Genomic DNA, 22,541 nt, shown 5'->3' on the forward strand with positions numbered 1-22,541 from the left:
AAATAAAGTCATAGGAGTAGTATTTTATTTTAGTTTTAAATTATGATTTAAGAGACGCGTTTTTTGTATTATATTTATTTAATTAAAAAGTTGATAGCAAAAACCTATTTTTATGTAAATTGATATAAAGGAATATTTTTTTGCAAATAAGTTCTGATTTTAGAATTATCTATTTTATTGACTTAATTTCTTAATCATATTTGAATATAAAAAAGTTTTTTTACTATTGTATATATTTGTTATATTAAAATACATTTTTTTTTATTGAAAATATGATAAAACGCGAATATGATATTTAAGCTCTAGATTTAAATAAGTTATATTAAATATATAAAATTTTACAGTTGCGAAACGTTCAATTACTGTTCAAACCCAAACCTAATCTAAGCGCTTAAAGATGATGAGCAGAAATATATATCTACCGGTGAAAATATATTTCGATATAATAACAGCGAAAGAACAAATTTGAAAAATTATTTTCTGAATAGATTTTTTTAAGGAAAATCTGAGAATTTCTGGTTTAGAATCAAGGATGTCATTTCAGCTATCTCCATGGAGGAGAACAAAAGTTGACCAGTCAGTGGTCGTTATTTTTTAATATTTCAAATTCACTAGATTCATGGTATTTCATATATTCAATGAAGCACTTTTTAAAGTTGTTGAGGGGCAGTGTCAACAATCCGTCGACGCTAGATAATCGCGATCGCGTCCCTTACTCTTCCCATTGCGGTTAATACGTCAGCGCTTCTCTACGAGCTTATCATACACAAGGATATTTTATGCAAAAGCTATGAGGAGCTAAGAAAATATGTTGGATGGTATTAATCTATTTAAAGCGTGCATCAGAATTGTTTTTTTTATTTTTTTTGAAATGTTATGAGAAAAAATGTTAAGTCATTGTAATAACAAGTAAAATATACACGTAAGTAAGATAATTTATGCAATCTAAAAAGTACTTTAATTATTAGGTAAAATTTCGTCAACGTAGAGATTGAATCTGATGTTTAATGTTAAATTATCACAATGTATAATGTTTTTTACTTGCATTTAATAATACGTTAAAAATGTTTTTCAATGGGAAAAATCTTGAAAATATAAAAAAATTAAAATTAATTTTATTTTCACAAAAAACAATTCTCAGGACTTACCCTTTACTATATAAAATAAAAATCCCCTTTTTTATAATATATTTAAATATGTATACAAATTTACGTTGTGTGATAAGACACATCTAAAGTAATATTTTCTTTCATGTCTCTTGGAGCGAAATTTCCCCTACAATGGACTAAATTGACGAAACCACACACTGTGCTTCGTTACGGTTTTCCGCTCGTATATTTGCGGAATATGTTAAATCACAAGAAGGCACTACTTGTGTGTTATATATACACTGTGTATATTTTATATAGTAGGCCGTCGGCAAAAATGAACGCCGTAAAAGTTTTTAAAGTGTAGGAGGAATTTTCGTTCTCGTCGAGCTCACTACAACAGGGGCTACAGAATTTTATATTAGCCATGAAAGTGTCATGAAGACCGACGTGCACTTTTGTACGGCGCATTGTGAATGTTTCATTTATTTTTTATATCTTAAATTTCGTATGGGAAGGAGGCCGTTAAAAAGTTGCTCTTAATAAAAGTCCCGGGCGCGAGCTTAAAGCTTCGTCAGAGAGGTAAAACAGTTTTGACTTATGCCTTGCTCATGTTTATTGCAGACCTAGTTTACACGAGTTTCTGCGGTGATGTGTTTAGATAGCTCGAAACGTGCTCAAAACACACGTAGAAGGGCTATTCGTCTTGTACGTAAATGTACTTTGTATGTGTACTCGTGATAAGGCCAAACGGCTCTCGCGGCTCTCATACGAGGCCGCAGTGAAATTGTGTAAGACGATTGTTATGAATAAACGTTTTATTAAACAAGTAATTTGTTTTAATATTGGGAATACAAAGAGTATTTGAAAAGTAAAATAAAAGTATTTTTTTACTAGGTTTTCAAGCATTTGAATTACATGACATTGTTAGTAGAGTCTCCAATTACTCGAACCATCAACTACTCGAGTATCGAATATTAAAATTTTAAAATACTCGAGTACTCGAGTACTTTCGAGTATTTACCAAATGTACCAAAATAGCTATTATTCAAATTCGTGCACATATAAATAAATAAATAAAATACTTAGTATGTTAATTTTTACAATTATTTTAACTTCACGAACATACTTTTTAAAAACAATAATGCAAAAAGTGTCTCGAATTTAATATTACTGCTAACTTTTGGTTTTAATATTCCCCTTATGGAATAAACCCTTTCCGTTGCTGTTGATGTTGGATTTATTGTCATTAACGCGTTGGATAAGGCTTCTAATTTATATCTGTTCGCTTTTTATAGATATAAAATTTTTTGAACTCTCTTTTTATGTTCTCTTCTTTCATTCCCTTCTCTGCTTTTCTCTTATTTCCTTCGACTATTGACAAAATAGCATTTTGTAATTCTTCTTGAATAGATTTTTTTTCTTAACAATATACAATATTCTACTCCTTCAGATTAATGCGAAGAATTTAAATCTATATCCTTCGAAGATGTATTTGGGTGAATCCCTTTCACTCTAGAGCTAAACGGTTCGCAAAGAACTGACTTTACTTTTACATGCCTTTAAAACACACAATTGTTTTGATTTATATTTTAAGCTGAGGGATCAGTATAAACAATTTACAACACTTTACGCTACAACTGCATAGTCATAAAACCTAAAATTTTTTTTGTTGATATTTCATATTGTTCATTGCCATAAATTAGATAAGTCGGGACTGTCGAACAGAAAACACAAAAGAAATTTCTCCGTCGTACCCACTATCATAGCCGACGACGAGGAACTATGCAACTATAGAACTATGAAAAAATTATACCTGATAGTAACCGCTCTAACTCGGGACTTCGGGCATAAACGCCAAATAAAAGCAAGACGTTAACCTTTACCGGACCGAGTTAAAGTTATTTTTGTTTCTGAAATATTTCAAAATTTTTCAATTTCGAGTATTAATCGAGTAATTTTCAAAATGCTCGATTATCAAGTACTTGAAAAATAGACAAAAATATTTGAGTATCGAGTACTCGATTACTCGAATTGGAGACTCTAATTGTTAGTCAGAAGTCAACTCATAATTCCGTCAAGTACAAACTCTCTGTTCATAGCAATATGCACGTGCAACATCTGGTGTTATTATATGAATTTAAAGAATCATACAATACGTATTATTTTAGAAGCACAATTTTTTAGAGATTCAGATCTTAGCTAAGTATAATTTAATCTTTTGATCTACTAGAAAACGGTTACACTCCAACAAATTTTACATAATTTTAATGAATGTATTTTTTTGTAATTGCATTCTTGTAAACGTAATAAATTTTTATATGAAGAAAAATATAAAATAAATCAATGGCATAAATACATATTTTATCTGTTACATCATAAAAATAGTTTATTAAAATATACTAAAAAATTTTTAAAACAATTATTTTTAAAGCAAAATTTTATGCGAGCGTTGTGTGCCAAAAAAATAGCTGCCATACAAAAATGACGTTGGAATAAATAAATCGTTCCTAAGTTCACCAAATACTTTTCAGTTCAAGGTGATTATGTTCAAAAAATAAAATAAAATAAGCCAATCCCAAAATCAAATCGTTACATATTAAAATCGTATGTAACAAAATTTGGAAAGCTAAAAATATTGATTATATGCTCATGTACAAAAGTAAAAATTACCCAAACCACTATCCAAAAGTCAGTTAAGTGAAAAATACATGGGACAAGGTCTGAATAATATGGTCTGAATAATGCTTGATAATGTTTCAATTAAAATATATTTTTTGTTGCGGCATTGTCGCCATATGTGGTAGCGCGATTTCGTGGTAAAAGACGATCCCTTTTCTGTGTACTAATTAAGGTCTGTCCTTTTTAAAAGCGGGGTTGAATTTTGTTAATGTTATATTGTACATTAATGTTCCACGTAATGTTTTGGTACAATTTTAGAAAATAATTATACTATACTTGATTCAATATTGCCTTTTGCTTGTATTTTATGTTCTACAGTCATTGTAATACGATACATTAAATTAGTACTATACTAAACGTGATGCAGATGCCACACCCTGAAATATTGTCTAATCCATACTCTGTGGTGTTGTAATGAGTCACGATCAGTTTTAAAAGACCATCCGATCCATCGTTTATCAGACAACGATAAACTATTAAATTGTTTTTTTTTTACTTGGCTAATTATACATTAAGGTGATAGCTAAGGTTAAATACTTAATATTATAAAATCTGTCGTAGAAACTATATGTAAAATTATTTTTAAACTAATCAAATAGTTACATAAAAGTGTTGTTTATATAAACAATACAATACTTATAATAATTACTATCAGCAATTTTTATTATTATATTTCTATTTATAGCACTATATTTATTTTTAATTACACAATTAATTTATTACGAGAGTCGATTAACAAGTAATCACAATAGAGATTTTATACTCATTTAAGTAGTTTAAATTTTTCTATCAGCTTTGTTTAGATGTATGTGTGTGAACTAATGACCTTTACTATCACACAAAATTTATAATTTGTTGAACATATTAATACAGTTTAGGCTTAAGTTATCAAACTGTGGAGGTGAAAATTTTTGTGTCGATATTTTTAGCATGTCTCAATGTTCAGATTTTCAATGAAGCAATTTAATATTTAAAAATATGGATTTACTCAAAGAAAAAATAAAATTTCATCATTTGCCTACAATCTGAATAAATTTACATGAAGACATTTACCATAAATTGATTAAATAAATCAATTTGATTCAATTCAATATAATTTCTTAAAACAACAATTATTATGAGATAATTAACTTACATTTTTATTAAAAAGATAAATAAGTAGATTCTTAGTAATTTTAAATGCGTTAGTACAGATACCACTAATTCTTATTACTCTTAAAATTTTTAGATTATGTTGAGATTAGAATTTAAAATTTCAAAGAATAAATTTGTTCAAAAAAATCATGTTTTTTGAATGCTTATTTATATAAAATATATTTGGTTTTACAGGTGTAGCACAGTGATGTACACTTCGCATACAACTGGAACCTCTCTCACTGCCCATGCAGTGTGTGAGTTTCTTTTTGGATTACACGCGTGTCGCTAAAGATTTTTTTTTATACCCTTTAGGGCTATAAATATAAAACAAGTGGATGCCTCAATATACGGGATATTTCCTGGAACGTATATACCGCGTAAACATAAATATATCTGTTGATGTTGTTTTATTCACATCCGTACACTTATTTAACACTTTGTTGTAGTGCAATTTGATTTTATAAATAAGTCATATTTTTAAGATATTTCACGAATTCATATGTGTTTATTAAATAAATTGAATGATTAATGAAAGCTAATGTAAGTTATTATTCGCACTTTGGAATAAAGTTATTATACATAACAAAAAAAATATTAAAACACAGCGTAATATTAAAAATGAGAGATGGATAAACGGCATTGGAAGTAGATTGTATTTTAGATAAAATTTAAAGGAGCTTTAAGAGCTTACACATCGTACATTAAATATTATAATTATGTATAGAGCAACGATTCCGTTGAAAATTTTAATTATTATCAACTAAAATATTTATAAGCCGCTCAAAAGTATTTAAGGTTGTGCTTGAACATTGGTAATCTCGTTTTTTTATTGGTATAACTCACTACTTATTATTTAACTTAATTATATTTATTTATTGCTTATTTTCTTATTAATTTTATATATATATATATATATATATATATATATATATATATATATATATATATATATATATATATATATATATATATATATATATATATATATATATATATATATATATATATATATATATATACAGTGAAATTCACATATAATACACACAAGAAGTGAAGTGGAACGATTTAGTATTATTACGGAAAATATACATTAAAATCTTTATAAAACAATAATATAATGACTATTATTCTTGATACTGTATTACGTCATTTTAAAAAAAATAAATAATATAATAACCTAATAATGTAAGTTCTAGTGAATATTATTTAATTAAGAAGAAGTAATTACACTAACATTTGGCCAAGCAAAGATTTTAAATAAAATTTATTAAAAGATAAAAAAATAGCATAAAATATATTTTGCTATAAAATACCATACTATGGTTTATGTTTTATATAAAAATCTCATACTCATGATTTATTAAAGCGAAAATCACTTTGTATAAAAAAAGGGTATTTTAAACGTATAATCAATTTTAAAATAAAATGCTTTGGAAATGGACCTTAACTTTTAGAATATCGCTCTTATATTCTAGTAACAAAAATATAAAATTAATAAATAAATAATCGATAATTTTTTTTAATGCTGACTCTACTAATTGCACATTCGTACCACATCGTCTTCGCGCGCTTAGTAAACCAGCCTCGATCTCCGAGATTAGGAAAATCTATTATGATACAGTGTTAGGTGGGAGTCGGTAGAGGTTTACCTCTATCTCCCGCCCCCTTTGTCCTTGAGCTTTTCCCAATTGGTCAAACTACGCATTGCGAAATTCCACTCCGGCTTTACAACAATTAACGAAAAGCTCTCCCGAGCTGACAAATTACCTCTCATCTCGCTCATGTCTTTGGCAACGGCCTCGACGAATTGCTGTACTCCTGTGAGCGACGAAAGCAGCACGAACAGCAGATGGTTTGCCATTATTTAAATTTTACACAAAAAAACACAACCACTACACAAACGTCACGAAAACACCATTTAAGTTAACAGCTCGCCTGACGCGAGACAAATTCGGCCGAGCTTTCGCGCCGTTGAACTTTTCTAGTTAAACTCCCCTTAACTTTCTTCCGAAAGCTCTGTGTCAATCGTGAAATTAAATATGTAGCGCGATGATTAATTTATCAGGAGTGGGTCGAACAAGAGGTGGTATTAATAATGGATAAATATATATAAAAAATCACATTCGAGGTTGTGCACAGCCTCCGGCTGAAATATCGTACTGGGGTGGTTGATGTATCGCAGGGGTTAAAAGCACACGCGTCCGGTTGGTTTAGTATGGCGTAAATTATACGTGTTACAAGTGTCGTTAAAAATGTATTACAACACGCTCTTATGACCGATGTGAGAGACAATCGTGGCGATAAACAAAAGTAATATTTTCGGATGGATAGAGTCGCGTGCTGCTCGCGCGGCGGTACACTTACAACTGATAAAAATTTTCTCTGAGAGCGAAAGAGACGATGTGTTGTCGGTTCGGAGCATATGTTTGCGTCAGGAATTGCAAATTAGCCTAATTGTCGATTAGGGATAATTGAAAAAAATACCATTTCTTTATTGGTTTGGCAGTGGTAGATATATTTTTTTAATCTGCGCAAAATGTTGAAGTTTATCGTAGTTCGTTCTCGTAAACAACTCGAAATGGTAGAATAATAAAATTTATTTGAGTGAGATAATTCAATTAGATACAAATCGAATATATATCAACTGAATTGCTCATATATTTATTCGAACACTAATTTAAATGACTCACATTAAGATGATCGAAAAATCGGACCCGGTGCTTATTATTGCTGTTGGCCTCACACACATTTAAGTGACAATTATGCGTAAATGTAAATAAAAATATTATTTATTCTTAAAATAAAATTTTAAAAGCATATACACTGTGTATTATCTAAAGTAAAATCAGCCATCAATATTATTTTTTTGGTTTTCGGCCATGGGAAAGTTTCTTTCATTTAGTTTTATCGACAACAGGGCATCAAACTAGCACTGTAAGTTTATCTTCTTGCCTGTCAAATAAAATATTTATAATTTACCATTAAAGTTTAAGAGAACAAACTTGATTGAACAAAAATGATGACGATTTGTTTTAATGAACGCGAATTTATTTATTTATTTATTAAGATCCAATGCGTCACGATGGTGAAAAACAATAATTGTATTATCTAATACACAAAAAATATATATGCATAATTAAAATAATACACAAAAAATCATAAAATATCAAAATTAAATGATACGATCTGGACCAGCTCCTTGATTAAGGAGCCGGATGGCCTCAGCCAATGCGGACGTCCTAGTCCCAACGCACATCAAAAGAGGACGCGATCGTGATTCGCAAACCCAAAACTGGAATTCCTTGAGCTGGATTGTCGACAGCACGTTTCAATAATTTGAAGAAAAGCTTAGCGACATACAACTTTCTGCGAGAATCGTATCTCAACGTTCCTAAAATAAAGGCGCTGGGATATAAAAACAGATGTCCTTTTTTTAAGATATCTTAAAAACCTTTTTTCAAGTTTTTCCACTAAAAGAGAATATTTGGTTATTCAGGGATTCCAAATTATAGATCCCGATTCGAAAATGCTACGAACTAAGGTGTCATAGAAGACGCGAATAACTGACGGATCGTCAAACTGGCGTCAAAAAGGCGTTACTCATAACAAAGCCGAGCATCTTGGAAGATGTGTAGAGAACATCTACTTGCTCTCAAAAGTGATTTTAATGATTTTAATGGAAGTTTCTCTAGTCAGAATGTTTCCACCGAGATCGTAGGAATAAGCTGATGGCGAATGGGATCGATAAAATGACACAGTATGGCACTTTACAAAACAAAAGGGTAGACGGTAGAGTCTCCAATTCGAGTAATCGAGTACTCGATACTCGAGTATACTTGTCTATTTTTCAAGTACTTGATAATCGAGTATTTTGAAAATTACTCGATTAATACTCGAAATTAAATTTTTTTTAAATATTTCAGAAACAAAAATAACTTTAACTCGGTCCGGTAAAGGTTAACGTCTTGCTTTTATTTGGCGTTTATGCCCGAAGTCCCGAGTTAGAGCGGTTACTATCAGGTATAATTTTTTCATAGTTCCATAGTTGCATAGTTCCGGTCGTCGGCTATGTTAGTGGGTACGACGGAGAAATTTCTTTTGTGTTTTCTGTTCGACAGTCCCGACTTATCTAATTTATGGCAATGAACAATATGAAATATCAACAAAAAAATTTTTAGGTTTTATGACTATGCAGTTGTAGCGTAAAGTGTTGTAAATTGTTTATACTGATCCCTCAGCTTAAAATATAAATCAAAACAATTGTGTGTTATAAAGGCATTTAAAGTAAAGTCAGTTCTTTGCGAACCGTTTAGCTCTAGAATGAAAGGGATTCACCCAAATACATCTTCGAAGGATATAGATTTAAATTCTTCGCATTAATCAGAAGGAGTAGAATATTGTATATTGTTAAGAAAAAAAAATCTATTTAAGAAGAATTATAAAATGCTATTTTGTCAATAGTCAAAGGAAATAAGAGAAAAGCAGAGAAGGGAATGAAAGAAGAGAACATAAAAAGAGAGTTCAAAAAATTTTATATCTATAAAAAGCGAACAGATATAAATTAGAAGCCTTATCCAACGCGTAAATGACAATAAGACCAACATCAACAGCAATGGAAAGGGTTTTTTCCACAACGGGAATAATAAAACCAAAGGTTAGCAGTAATATTAAATTCGAGACACTTTTTGCATTATTGTTTTTAAAAAGTATGTTCGTGAAGTTAAAATAATTGTAAAAATTAACATACTAAGTATTTTATTTATTTATTTATATGTGCACGAATTTGAATAATAGCTATTTTGGTACATTTGGTAAATACTCGAAAGTACTCGAGTACTCGAGTATTTTAAAATTTTAATATTCGATACTCGAGTAGTTGATGGTTCGAGTAATTGGAGACTCTAGTAGACGGTTAGCTTCATAAGATTCCCATGTCATCTGGATGAAGTACCACTTTTATTTCTAGAGGATCGGCGTCAGTCCTGGTTTGTTAAATTAATAAATTTGTTTAACCTACAATACCACTAACTACAATATCATTGATTTTTTTAATTTTGCGCAGAATATTTATGATATTTTAAATAAATATAATGTGTTCCTACTATTGTTGTTTCCAAAAGCAAATGAATATTTATATTTATTATAAGAAAAGAGCATTAGTATATATTAAAAATAAAATAGTAAATATTTCTTTAGAAGCGCAGAGTAACACACCCACGGTGTATGGCTGAGAGGCAAATAGTAATGGATTCTAATCGGAATGTAACGGTAAACCGTCGAGCTCGATAGGGAATTTTATGATGCAGGCGGTTAACGGAAGCCCATCTCCTTAGAGAGTTTAAATTAGTCTGTAGAGAGGAGTCCGCAACAGATCGAATGTATTTATATAATTTCAAATCATCTGCGTACAAAAGAAAACTTGAATTTGTAACTGCCGTATTCATGTCATTAACAAATTACATAAAGAGCAGAGGGCACAGGCTGGACCCTTGAGAAACCCCCGAAGGGGTGAAATATTTTTGAATAATTATTTAAAATAATTTAGCAGGAGGTGACAACACTGCGACTGGTCTATAGTTCTTTATATACAATTTTATATACCTTTTTCATGAATAGGGGTGACTTTAGTGCATTTCCATAGATCAGGAAATGATGATGTTTTAAAAATTAAATTAGGAGCAGCAAGATTGACTTCGCAACCTTTCAAAATAAAATCAGGAAGCGATTCAGGCCCAGAAGAACGCACTGTCTTCAATAATCGAAGGACCAAAATGCATCGATCTACGAAAGAATTTTCAGGCTCTTGTATTTATTAATGAAAATTATCAATGTTCTTACTACTTCACATTTTCATATTGTAAATAAGATAAAGCATCCTTTTATGGATTTGTAAAAAAACGAGAATCAAGTTTGCCGAAAGGCAAATTTTATAGCGTAACTTAATGGAAAGTCCCCCATATATATTATAAATCTGCAGATTTCCTATTATCTAATTATTAATTTAATTTTCAGATTACCAAAACAAAGATAAGACCGATTAGTTGAGAAAATTGTTATCACTAAAACCTTCCAAGCAAGCATGCATATTTTTAAACAACTGGCATGGACCTAATATTTCTTATGCAGCAGTTGTAAAATACTTTAAAATATTCATACAAATTTAATTTCTAATATAAAAAGGCTCTAAAAATTTTCATGTATTTATATTTATTTAGCATTATTATATTTTATTGAGACTTTTTCCCTAATTGACATATTATTAAATATTTTATTGCTATTCAATATAGTGATGAGCTCATATTTTATATTTTACTTTTGCACATTTTTGCCAAATATTCACTAATTTAAGGAATCTAGTACTTTTATGTACCAATTCTGTTTTATTATATCTCATAAAAATGCCAAAAACCATAGTTTCTGAAAGTTTAAATGTATCATAGTTTATTTGACAGATTTTTACTAATTCATAGCTGCTTATTTAAGTTGAAAATATTAATAAAACTAGTCTTTAACAATCGCAAATTAGGATGTTTTTGAACATTTAAATTATAATAGGTTAAAAATAGATGTTTACATTTTATTCTGGAATGTGGTCTGTGGTAGATTTTTGTGATTGAATGCAGATTATTCTATTTAATGTGGTCACAAGTCTTTTAAAGGTTGACCACAAAGATTCAAGAATCCTAATATGTACATTTATTATAAATATACAAAATGGTAGCATACATTTTTCTGATTTTATTAATTTAAGTTCAAGTATGTTTGTGTGCAATTTTTTATATTATTTTATTATAATAAAGGTCAAGGACATAAGATTTTACTTTTAAACTAAATATAATTAGCAAACCTATGCTTCTGCAGACCTTTCACGCGCTAAAACCATCCTTTATACAATATTAATTACTTAAAGTAACATTACCTAGAGAACCTTGGTTACGGAATATTTAAGATAGATTTAAAGTTTTCTAGAAGGCGCTGAAAAAAATTAAAAGCCGGGAGGATAAAAAATATTTCTTTAAGAAAATTATGATTTAAGAGTATATAAAACGTATCTCATATTTTTGCTTAAATTTGGAAAAAAAATATGGACGTATTGCTAAAAAACATACAAAGAAATTAAATGTATGTCAAGTGAAATAAATTAAATTCTGCTCAATAAAATTATGAAACAAGGAATTTTTCTTATTTTATATAAACCTATAATTGGATTATATTTAATAAAAGATATTTAAGGATTTCTTTACTGTTTCATATTCAGTTGCAGATATATATTTAATATTTTTCGCCTGTGGCATTTTTTTTTGTGTCTATAGCTTTATATATTTCACTTAATCTGCAATTTTCATTTAAATCTGTGATAATTAAAATGTTCCAAAATAAACTGAACTTAAATCACATTAATTTTTCATAATTGTTCAATAAAAAAATGAACGAAATAATGTCATAAAACTAGTTTATATTAAATAATATAATAAAACAAGTACCGTGCGTATAATGACTAGTGAAAGTGCAATGAAAAAACCTTAAATATGATTGTAAATCTCATTTGAGTTTTATTTGTAATAAAACAGGTAAGATAGATTTAGATTTTTTACAATAAAAAATCAGGCACTAAAGTAGCAATATTTAATTTATTAGTAATAAATCTTTTATTAAAACGTGTCGGTGTAAACACAATTACTAAACTGATTACACAGTCTGTACATAAGTGACATATATATATTTTATAAATTAATCAATATATATATCACTATGCATGCCCTAGCTCGATTTTATCACGATATTTCTTTGTGAGATTAGGAAAATCTAGGAAAACCTAACCTGTGATGATTGATCAAAATACGGATTAAATAATAAACATCAATTCTGATCTTCCGGATACAATATAAATATAAACGCACTACTTCATATGAGATTTGGACCCGTGGTTTTTATTATTAAACTTATACTAAAAGTATATGCATGATATTTTAATCAATTTGTAGGTTGTGGAATTGAATGACATTTTTATAGTGTCAACTTTGATTATTTTTTTCTAGCTTTTATTATATTATGTATATATATTTGCATCATAAAAATGTAGATCATCGTCGCTAAAAATAATAAAAATAATAACACGATAAAAACATTTTATCCAAAAACCCATTATATATTATTATCCTCGTAACAGGCAATTAGGAAAGTAAGCTTAATATGTAGCTGCTATTGTAATATACTAAGTCGCTTATCATCTAATAAAATGTGACGGTACCTTAAGAAAAATAATAAGAATATAAATTTGGATGCTACAATAGTCCCTTTTTTGTCGGTTTTTTAGATAATTAACTTAGAACACATTTCTAGCATATTTTAATAGTATCTGTTAGAAATTGTGAAATGAAAATAATTGTAAATAAATTTAATTGAAGTGTACTTCGTTAAAAAAATACGCTCTAATTGCAGTTGTGTTAAAAACATCCGCTCACTAATCAATATGAGATTTGCTATATATAAATTTATATCTGATTAGAACGTATTTTTATACATAAACATTAAATTTTTTTTAAGAGACACGTAAAGCTTTCTGAGTTAAACATTCAATAAATAAAATATTTTTTAATATTTAATCGAGTCGAATAAGCGTTTATGTAATATATACATTCTTCACTTCTCTCTCGCACACCTCGCCTGCTTAATAAATATTTATGGATATAATGTTTCAAAAAAAAGAGAAGAAAATTACTTTATCCTGAATTATTAATATAATATAAAATCGCTTACATAGAGTAGTACGACAAACGCCATTAGCCGTTTCATTTTTAATGGAGATTTTAACTGTGAAATTCACAAATTCGGTACATTATCCTCTCGCGGAAGAGTGGTACTTGTGACTATATATTATTTTGGGTTTATTGTGGCTATACATATTGTGGATGTTAAACCTTTTTTACCTGCGTATGGTCCACGACACGCGAGCGTTGTCAGATGAGAGAGCCGGAGATAGCGTGTGTGGTTCTGTGTCGGAGAATAATTGGTTTTTCTATTTCATTTTTTTGTTGTATAAAAAATAAAATAAAATAAAAGAGAGGCAGAGCAATTGATATGATTAAAAAGGGGAAGTAATTTGTAAGGTCTAAAAGGTCTTTTGTGGCGCACGGCCGATTATGACGAGCGCGACGTTAATCGCGGTTAAATTTAACTGTGCGTCGGAGAACACTTTCAGTTTAATCGATAAGGCGGTTAAAAAAGACGAAACGAGTTCTATTATACGTAATACTAAGTAATAAAGTTGTCAAATATGAAAGGATAAAAAGAAGAACGTACTTATATTATATTTAAGGGAAAGTTGTGACATTAATCCGAAAAAGTAAATTGCTTTAAGAGCATCATTAAATTTAGCTTAAACTTGATTTTATCTGCAATACTTTACATGTAGCAATAATAAGATGATCTATTAGTAGCAGAATCTACGTACTTTTATAACCATAGTCATAACCATAACCATAACCATAACGCTGTTATGTTACAACGATAGATTCATAATAAACATAAATCAAAAAAAGATTAGCCTGAATTTGTCGGTAATTGTTTACTTATTGGAAAGATTAATAAATTAGATTTTCTAAGATTTAACAAATATCATATATAAGTAATAATAGGAATGATTGTTATAAAGTTCAGACAAATTTGATTACAAGCTTTTACAAATATGACATTGATTTTCTTATAAAAGGTCTCACTTTTCATATAAAGTAGATTTTATTCTTGAGCTTTCAGAACAAATAATCAATTTTCATTACTTTTAAATAAAATATTTATGAAAGCTATTTTTAATAATAAATATGTATATTATACTACAATATGTATTTAATTTAATTTGAATTTTAGATTCGATATTATGATAATAAAAATTTTAGTTCAAAAGCTTCTTTAAACATTTTTTTTTCAATATTTTCACTGTATTTTCAGTGAAATCATATAAAAATAACTTTTATTTGATAGGTAAATTTCTATAAATTTGTACTAGCAAAAATATAATTTAACTGATAGGTGCTAGTAAAGATAATTGCTACTCTAAAATGTCATGAAATTCAATTTCTAATAATAATTGCAAAAAGTCCATTTGCTGTTAAAACCTAAACGAATCATATATTTTTTTAATCCTATCTATTGTTATGCACTACAGTTAATTCGTTTAGGTTAGGTTAGGGTTTAGTTAAACTTATTTTATATATTGTAGCATTTTTTCAAACGACGTAAAGTCAAAATTATGCATATCTCTGATTATGTAAAAATATGCGTATCAGATCTTCCGTTTGTGAACAAATACAGTTTTACTGATATTGAGTAGTGAAACTGTAAATAAATTATTTGATACTATGGGGACTACACAGAGCATTCGTTTTAAAAGGACTTTTCTTAAAACTCACGTAATTACTGTGGCCTAAAGTGATTACTTAACAATAGTGCAATTACACAAAAGTTCGTGTTATGACTAGAACTAAAGTCCGTCATAAATAAAACGCAAAAATTCTCCGGTGCATTAAATAAATATTTTTTTGCTATGAAACGGTCACAGGAAACAATATAGTACCGTAAAGCCACAACATTCCGTTACACATTTCTTCGACCTCAGAAATATAAATCAAGTAAATGTTGTTGTTTCTAAGAAGCGAGTGCAGCGACTGGCTAGATGATCGCTGTATGATTGTGATTGGTGAACAAGCTTTGCAGCCCTAAATATATAAGGGCAGCTACAAGCAGACTCTAGCAGATTCTGGCGGACAACATACTGTCATGGACGCTCACATCATAACAGAGACTCCCGAACACGATCATTCCAGCAATAGGAACTGCCTCCAGACATTGTTGCTACAAGACCTCTGAGGATTTTCCACCGAAAACAGCCTTGCGCCAGCTTTAACCACTACTGTTCGGAGAAAACATATCAGTCTGTCGCAAGCTGTAATATAATCTAATAAAATTCTCACTAGTTTCCATCTGCGTCTTACTGGCTGCGAAGTCACACCCCTTAGGGTTACCAAAATCCTTAAAGTGGTGATGTAAATATTACGTTGATTTAAATAGATTTGGGATTATTGAGAATAAAAATTGTCACTATTGTTCGAGAGGGATTTGCAAAACAAGTTTATTTGTCTCGCCAGTATTTTACAAACACATATGACGGTTAGAGACTAATACAAATTAGATTCATTTTTTATATGAACCTAAACAAAGAATAGTCAGTGTCAATGGAATGTGGCTTGCATGTACCTGGACTACAAGTGTCCCGTGACAGTGTTGCCAAATCTCCAGATGTTTAATACATATTCGTTACGCGTTATAAAAATAACAGATAATAACATCAACGCACTGGCCTGTAGGGAACCGATTTATTTGGTTACCCTGCGCTGGCAACACCGCAGTGGTGGAGATATTTGTTTTAGCGAAGCGACGGGAGAATGACTGCTGGTCATTTCATCATAACGCGTAGAAAATCTTCTGCAACGGTTAATCTGTTTCTTATTGCTACCACAACACCACTCATTTGCTCAAAGCCAAAAGGTCAAGAGTAAAAAAGAGCAAAGCACTGTAACTATCTCAAAAAAATATATAAGAGCAAACATTGCATTTCAAACTAAGCAAACTAGTTAGATTTTGACTTATGACATACTAGAGTTCTGCCTTACTCTCACTAAACAAAGGTATTAAACTACAAGTACTGACTAAAATACTAAAGAAAAGCAAAGAACAGTAGCTTTCAAATTCACGGCATACCTGATCCAACTACAAAGTTCAAAATCCAAGAATTCACTTCGATCTTCGGAGATTTAAAAACTGCAAGATAGTATTTTTTTGGTATATTGGATTTTATTTTATTTACTGTAAAATAAATTCTCATTAAACAAATATAATTTTGTGCTTTAAAATTATTAAAAGCAGGAATGGTATTTGGCTTTCAAAGCATCACATTTTTTCGGATGCTCGCCTATATATAACCACCCGTAATTTATAAACTTTATACTCCAGAGCCTAGCTATTAAATACACACCTTGTAATTTAATTTTAATTTATTTCAAAAATTATATCATATATTTGGAATTTTATTGTTGTACGATCTACCAGAAACAATAAATATTAAATACATTTAAGGTATTGTTATTTGTTAATTTGAGAAAGTTTCGGTATTTCTAGTTGTTGTATTAAATATCGAAGCTTCATACACGAACGAGCAGATTTATGTTGTCCAAATATGAAATACGACTTGAACAACTTTATCGGTTGACCCACATGCCCACATACCAACAAGCTCACTGTCAAAATTATATTTTTATATATATGTAATAATTAGTTTAATTAATTATCGCCAGGGAATTAGTTAAATTACTACGTACTAGGATAGACCGCACCCGTGTCGTTAATTAAAAATCCACGATAGATACACAAGTAGAAATAATATATAAAAAACAGTTAATAAATAACGATAAAAATCTATATGAACATATATATATATTTCTTAAGCGATAAGTATAGCTTCGAAACCAATATAACTTCAAATAAAGCGGCTTTTCGAGGCTTTTCTAAAAACGTAACGCATTTGACCCTTGATATTACCGCGAAAATCAATCCGGAAGCCGAGACCATTTTCCGGTCCATTGGAGAACCGGACTAGTGAGATGTTGTATGAAATCCTATCAGCTGTAACTTTCTGTAAGAAGGCGTTCCTTTGAACGAACGTAATACCTACATTTATACAAGTTTATAGTGGGATAATTTTTTCAGGATATTGGTTTTATTTAAAAAAAAAAAACATATGTACCTAACATGTGGCTTAATTATTATTGTGCTATGTAATACTTGACTAGCGGGTGATATAAATATACTTTATTTTACATATTATTTATATTTATTAAAAGTGGTTTACAATTATCAAGTCTAAAGTCGTATCTCTCGATACGCTATGAACTTCAGGGACTGCGCCAAAGTGGTGTTTTAGACGGCGGCTTACGGTCAAGGTCTTGTCGTTCCGCATCTATTGGCCATATAGGCCGGCGGAAAATCACTCTGTACGCCAAAACCTGAAGGTAATTGTTCTTATATATTTTGAGATATTGAAAATATTTGTGTCTAAGTTTTGAATGCATGGTTTTCAATAAAGATGTATTGAAAATAATTAAAAAAAAATTAAGACGCACTAGCGTTTCCCGAAATATCAAAATTTTAGCTCTACCAGTATGTAAGAACAATGCATAATGTCTCTCTTTATATCAACATAGCAAATACAGTTAAAATTTGTGTTTTGTATTTGGTTTAAATTTAACACAAATTCAACATTATTTTTGTATATGAGCCGTTCGATTTGTGCCGTTCTTATTGAACAATATAAAAAGCATGTATAATTGAACGATATAAAAGAGTTTAATTATAATGTTAATGCTCAAAACTTTAAATCAGATTTCGATCGGCAGGAGTGCATAATAATTGCTCTCCGGCCGACATCAAATAACAATGCGATACAACAGGGTAAATCTGTTCCAACTGGGTAAAGCAATCAGACAAAGAATATCTAGTATTGACCACCAAAATAAAAGTCTGGTATTTGGTAATATCTATATAATTATTTATAGATAATTATGCATATTATAATTTATAATCAATAAATGGCATTTTCAGCTTATGTTGGTTCATAATAATAGCGCATTTTTATGAATAAAAATTCGAGTCTGCTGCCGTGCCTCGAACCCATGACCTCCGGATTACTAGTCTGAGATCTTACGGATTAATCTGATCAATTCTAATGCTTTGTACTTTTTTATATCCCGTTCCTAATAGTAATATGCATCTTATTTTTTATATAAATTAAAATTTATTAAATTTTAAATACAGATAATCTGTTTATTAATATAAAATTTATTGGAAATAGAAATGGTTTTGTGGCTTATATATGGAAGGGAAATAAGTAATTTACTGTATGGTCGTTACAAAGTTCAGAGTTAACGAGGCCTTGCCGTGCTGTCGTAAATGTGCAGTTAACAGAGATGAAGGTGGCAAATAAAAGTCAGTTAATTATATAGAATATTGTTAAACCTGCAGTGCAAAATAATACATATTATAATTTTATAGAAGCTGAATTTAAGACATAATGTTTAAAGTTAACATATGAAATATTCGAAGTATTTGATTATTTTATAAGAGAAATGTAACTCTGTGTCGTACGTATTGATTTATCTAGAGCGTGGAAGCCTATATTTGTAGATAGGCAAAATACCCGATGACTCTAGTATATAAATTGTACTGAAGTAAAAATAATTAATTGTTTATGTTGGTTAAAGTGGCTATTGTGCATTCATGGGTGCTCTACGGATTTATATTGTCATTTTTAAAACTCACAAATGTAAATAAACATGTGATTTGCTAGATATATTTATGTAGGTAAATGCTTTTTTATGAAAAGAAAATGTGTGTTAAAAGAACAGAATGAAATATATATGTTATGTTTAATAAAATATTTATATAAATATAATTATTTAAATGTTAAGCTAACTCCAAAATATTTTTTGTGATTCGAGAATGCTTTTTTCAGAGTTTTTCTGAGAAGTCCCAGGACAGAAACCTGGGATTGTAGCATCACAACTCTCCGACCCATATGTTAAAAAGTTCCCTTTTCTATATTCTATATGTGGCACAAGAGTAATGGATAAATAAATCTATACCAATGCGACGAAGCGCCTGACGGAGATATTATAAAAGCACTGCTGGAAAAAGTAGGTTATGCCTTTAATAAGTAAGCTAATTGTTTTGTCCTATATTTCAATATTTAATCAGCATAATACAATTTATTCTATCCCGTTTTAAAAACTGATAAATCTAAATAAATATCGTATGTCGATGTTCTAAAGTAGAACCTTCTTCTGTATCGTTCCAAATATCCGACATCGAGTGTCTCTTGAATTATTTAACCCTCATCCGGTCACCGTCGATAAATCCACCGTTTGTCGGCAGTTTATCCACTCTCCCCCGTTGAATTATGTTTCAGTTGAGTGCAAATTTTATAATCGATGAACTTTTAATATGCCGCAGAATTCAGCTTCCATTCGCGCTTTGATGCCCTCGATGTAAAATTTAGGAATTTCAAAGGTCACGCACAAGAGGAGATTCCAGAGAAAACGCAAATCGAACGCACGCGGCTTTACACGGAAAATAAAAGGTTTAAAAATCTGGAAAAATCGTGAAAGCAGAAACGGAAACAGTAATCAAGGGCTCGCTGTAAATCATGCAGATAAGTGTTGTTTACCGGGCGGATATCGAAACGGTGGATACAAATATTTAACTCTTAAAAATTACACGGTTAACACGATATTTTTTTCTATGTATGCACAAACAATTAATTTGTGCGTTTCTTGTTTATAATCAAAAAATATTAAATAAAGCAACTTACTTGTGGCACTGACTTCCGGTCCAATAACGGTGTATGTTTTTTGATGGCTCAAAAGCTTGTTATTTTTATCGGCGTCTGAAAAAGTTAAAAATGTGTTTAATAAATATAATTAAACAAAGTTGAATGCTGTAGTAATGTTTAAAAATTATCATAAAAATGTATGCATCTGCTTATCGTTAGATTTTTGCTGCATAAGCAATATTTTGAAAAAAAATTAAGACATGCTTTTGAGAATCAAACTAAAAAAACATGAAAAAACCATACATGTTTCTATTAAATTTGCATAGAATAATAAATGTAATACTTTAGAAACTGCAAGAAATATTTTTGAAATAAAAAATTAGGTTCCCTAAATATTATACGTATCTTTTTTTGGCAGGCTAAAAATCTTATTTTGCTTATTTTTTGGTATTGTTTTATTTACTAATTTATAAAATTATTCTTTAACATAAGATAAACATTACCAAATTAATTAAAATATTTTTTACATTTTCAAATACATCGCAATTACAATTATGATATAATATACAAAAAACAGAAATTTATTGCTTTATATTCACTTATACAATTATGTATGTAAAAAAATATGTGTTCTACCACACATCCTGCTCAAATATAAAAAAACTTTTTTTCTTAACTAAGGTGTTATCTACAAATTAAATTAACTTAGTTATTTCCATATTTTTTTTCTGACCATCATAACTTTACACTAATTATATAATATAATAATAAAAATAAATTATGGTGTATAACTAAAATAGATAAGCAACATCATCTTTTTCAGTGATGAAGAAGTTGATTGGTTTGTGCTAGGGGAGCATTTTTGCAACGGATAGAAATAAGGGACGCAATCGCGACTTTCTAGGACACTATAAAACTGCAGCTAAAAGTAAACGAGCATTGAGGGATTGTCGACACCTTCCCCAAATACCTTGCATTATTGATTAGACGCTACGCCGATAATGCAATAAATTGTATCCCAACGTTCCTAGCAAAAAGGCACTAGTACATCGCCTCATTTGAAGTGCTCCTGACCTAGGTGTCAGTGTCAGTAAACATGAAATGAGGCTCCAACAGCACGTCAACATCGAGGCAGCAAACTCCTCAATGTAAGACGGCTGAAGAGTACTTAGCCTTTCGAACTATTATATATAACTGATGTATATACATTTTCAGATATAATAGATTCTTATTTGCTCAAGAAATATATTTTTCTGAATGGTTTGTGATCGCTGCATGTTTCTGCACGTGTCAGTCAGTGTCTGGGAATGCGTTTTTTACGATTAGATAAGCTATTTTTTTCGCAAAACAATGAACACACGCAGAAGCTTGGGCCAAAGTAATTTCTGCAATAGTTCATATTTTTTTAATGTGAATATTAAAATATTAGCGGCTTTTGAGACTTGTACCTGTGCAGGCCAAGTCACTTTTGGTCTGCACAGGTAAGGGGTAGGTAAGGCATTTGCCAAAAACACAAGGCATATAATTAAATAAAATGAATCTTAATAAAATAGAAATATTAAAAAAAGCTAAAGTGACGACCCTAAAAACAGTCTCGAATTTATCTGGAAAATATTTTTTTTAATATGTGATTTTATTGCTTTTGACGTGAATTTTTGACTTCTGAGAAGTAATAATTTTGTGCTCTCCTATTAGTCAAAATTCGGTTAAGATACGCTTCATTCGATTCTCATTTATTATGAGTCGTAATATTATTATAAAATGTATTATTATGAACGCCAGATAACCAAGCGTTTTCACTGCGATGGCATAATTTGATGCTTTTGACGTGGATTCTAAACAGAGACCCCCTTGAATTTGCTCATTTAATAAAATACTTTAAATCTAAATAAAATGGAAATATTAAAAAAGGACCAATGACTGGTCAAAATTAACCACCTGCTTGGAAAAATCTGAAATGACGTTACCTGGATGGGCACAGCGACAATGAATGGGTTAATAGTGAATCAGGCGAGTTTTGACAGATTAACAAAGACTATTGATATTCATTAAAGTTTTATTTTTAGTTACTTTATTATTAAACTTGTATAGTATATTATTCATATGAAAATGATAAGAACTTACATAGGTATTAGAAAAAAATAATTATAGAAAAAAATGACTATAATTTTACTTGTTCTGTTTAAAAATTCTAATTTGGAGTTATAAATTTAGTTTTAACTCTAGGCAATATGTACTCTAGCATAATCAATATA

At 29.7% G+C, this 22,541-nt stretch overlaps 1 protein-coding gene across 4 annotated transcripts in view; it reads right to left on the reverse strand.

Annotated features, from left to right (window-relative positions):
- Nucleotides 1–22,541, reverse strand: part of Sol1 (CUB domain-containing protein Sol1) — a 387,647-nt gene that overhangs the window by 32,618 nt on the left and 332,488 nt on the right. For 2 of the 4 annotated variants that reach the window (XM_088205243.1, XM_088205251.1), the window contains one exon: nucleotides 20,326–20,400. In XM_088205243.1, coding sequence (XP_088061369.1) covers nucleotides 20,326–20,400 — 75 coding nt within the window. Of the gene's footprint in view, nucleotides 1–6,674; nucleotides 7,276–20,325; nucleotides 20,401–22,541 lie in introns of those variants that run through there. The other 2 variants (XM_088205268.1, XM_088205259.1) reach the window with 2 other exon arrangements.

This window comes from Plectrocnemia conspersa, unplaced genomic scaffold, assembly GCF_051122295.1.
Source record: "Plectrocnemia conspersa isolate PC_06_02 unplaced genomic scaffold, ASM5112229v1 ptg000001l, whole genome shotgun sequence".
Lineage (NCBI taxonomy): Eukaryota > Metazoa > Arthropoda > Insecta > Trichoptera > Polycentropodidae > Plectrocnemia > Plectrocnemia conspersa.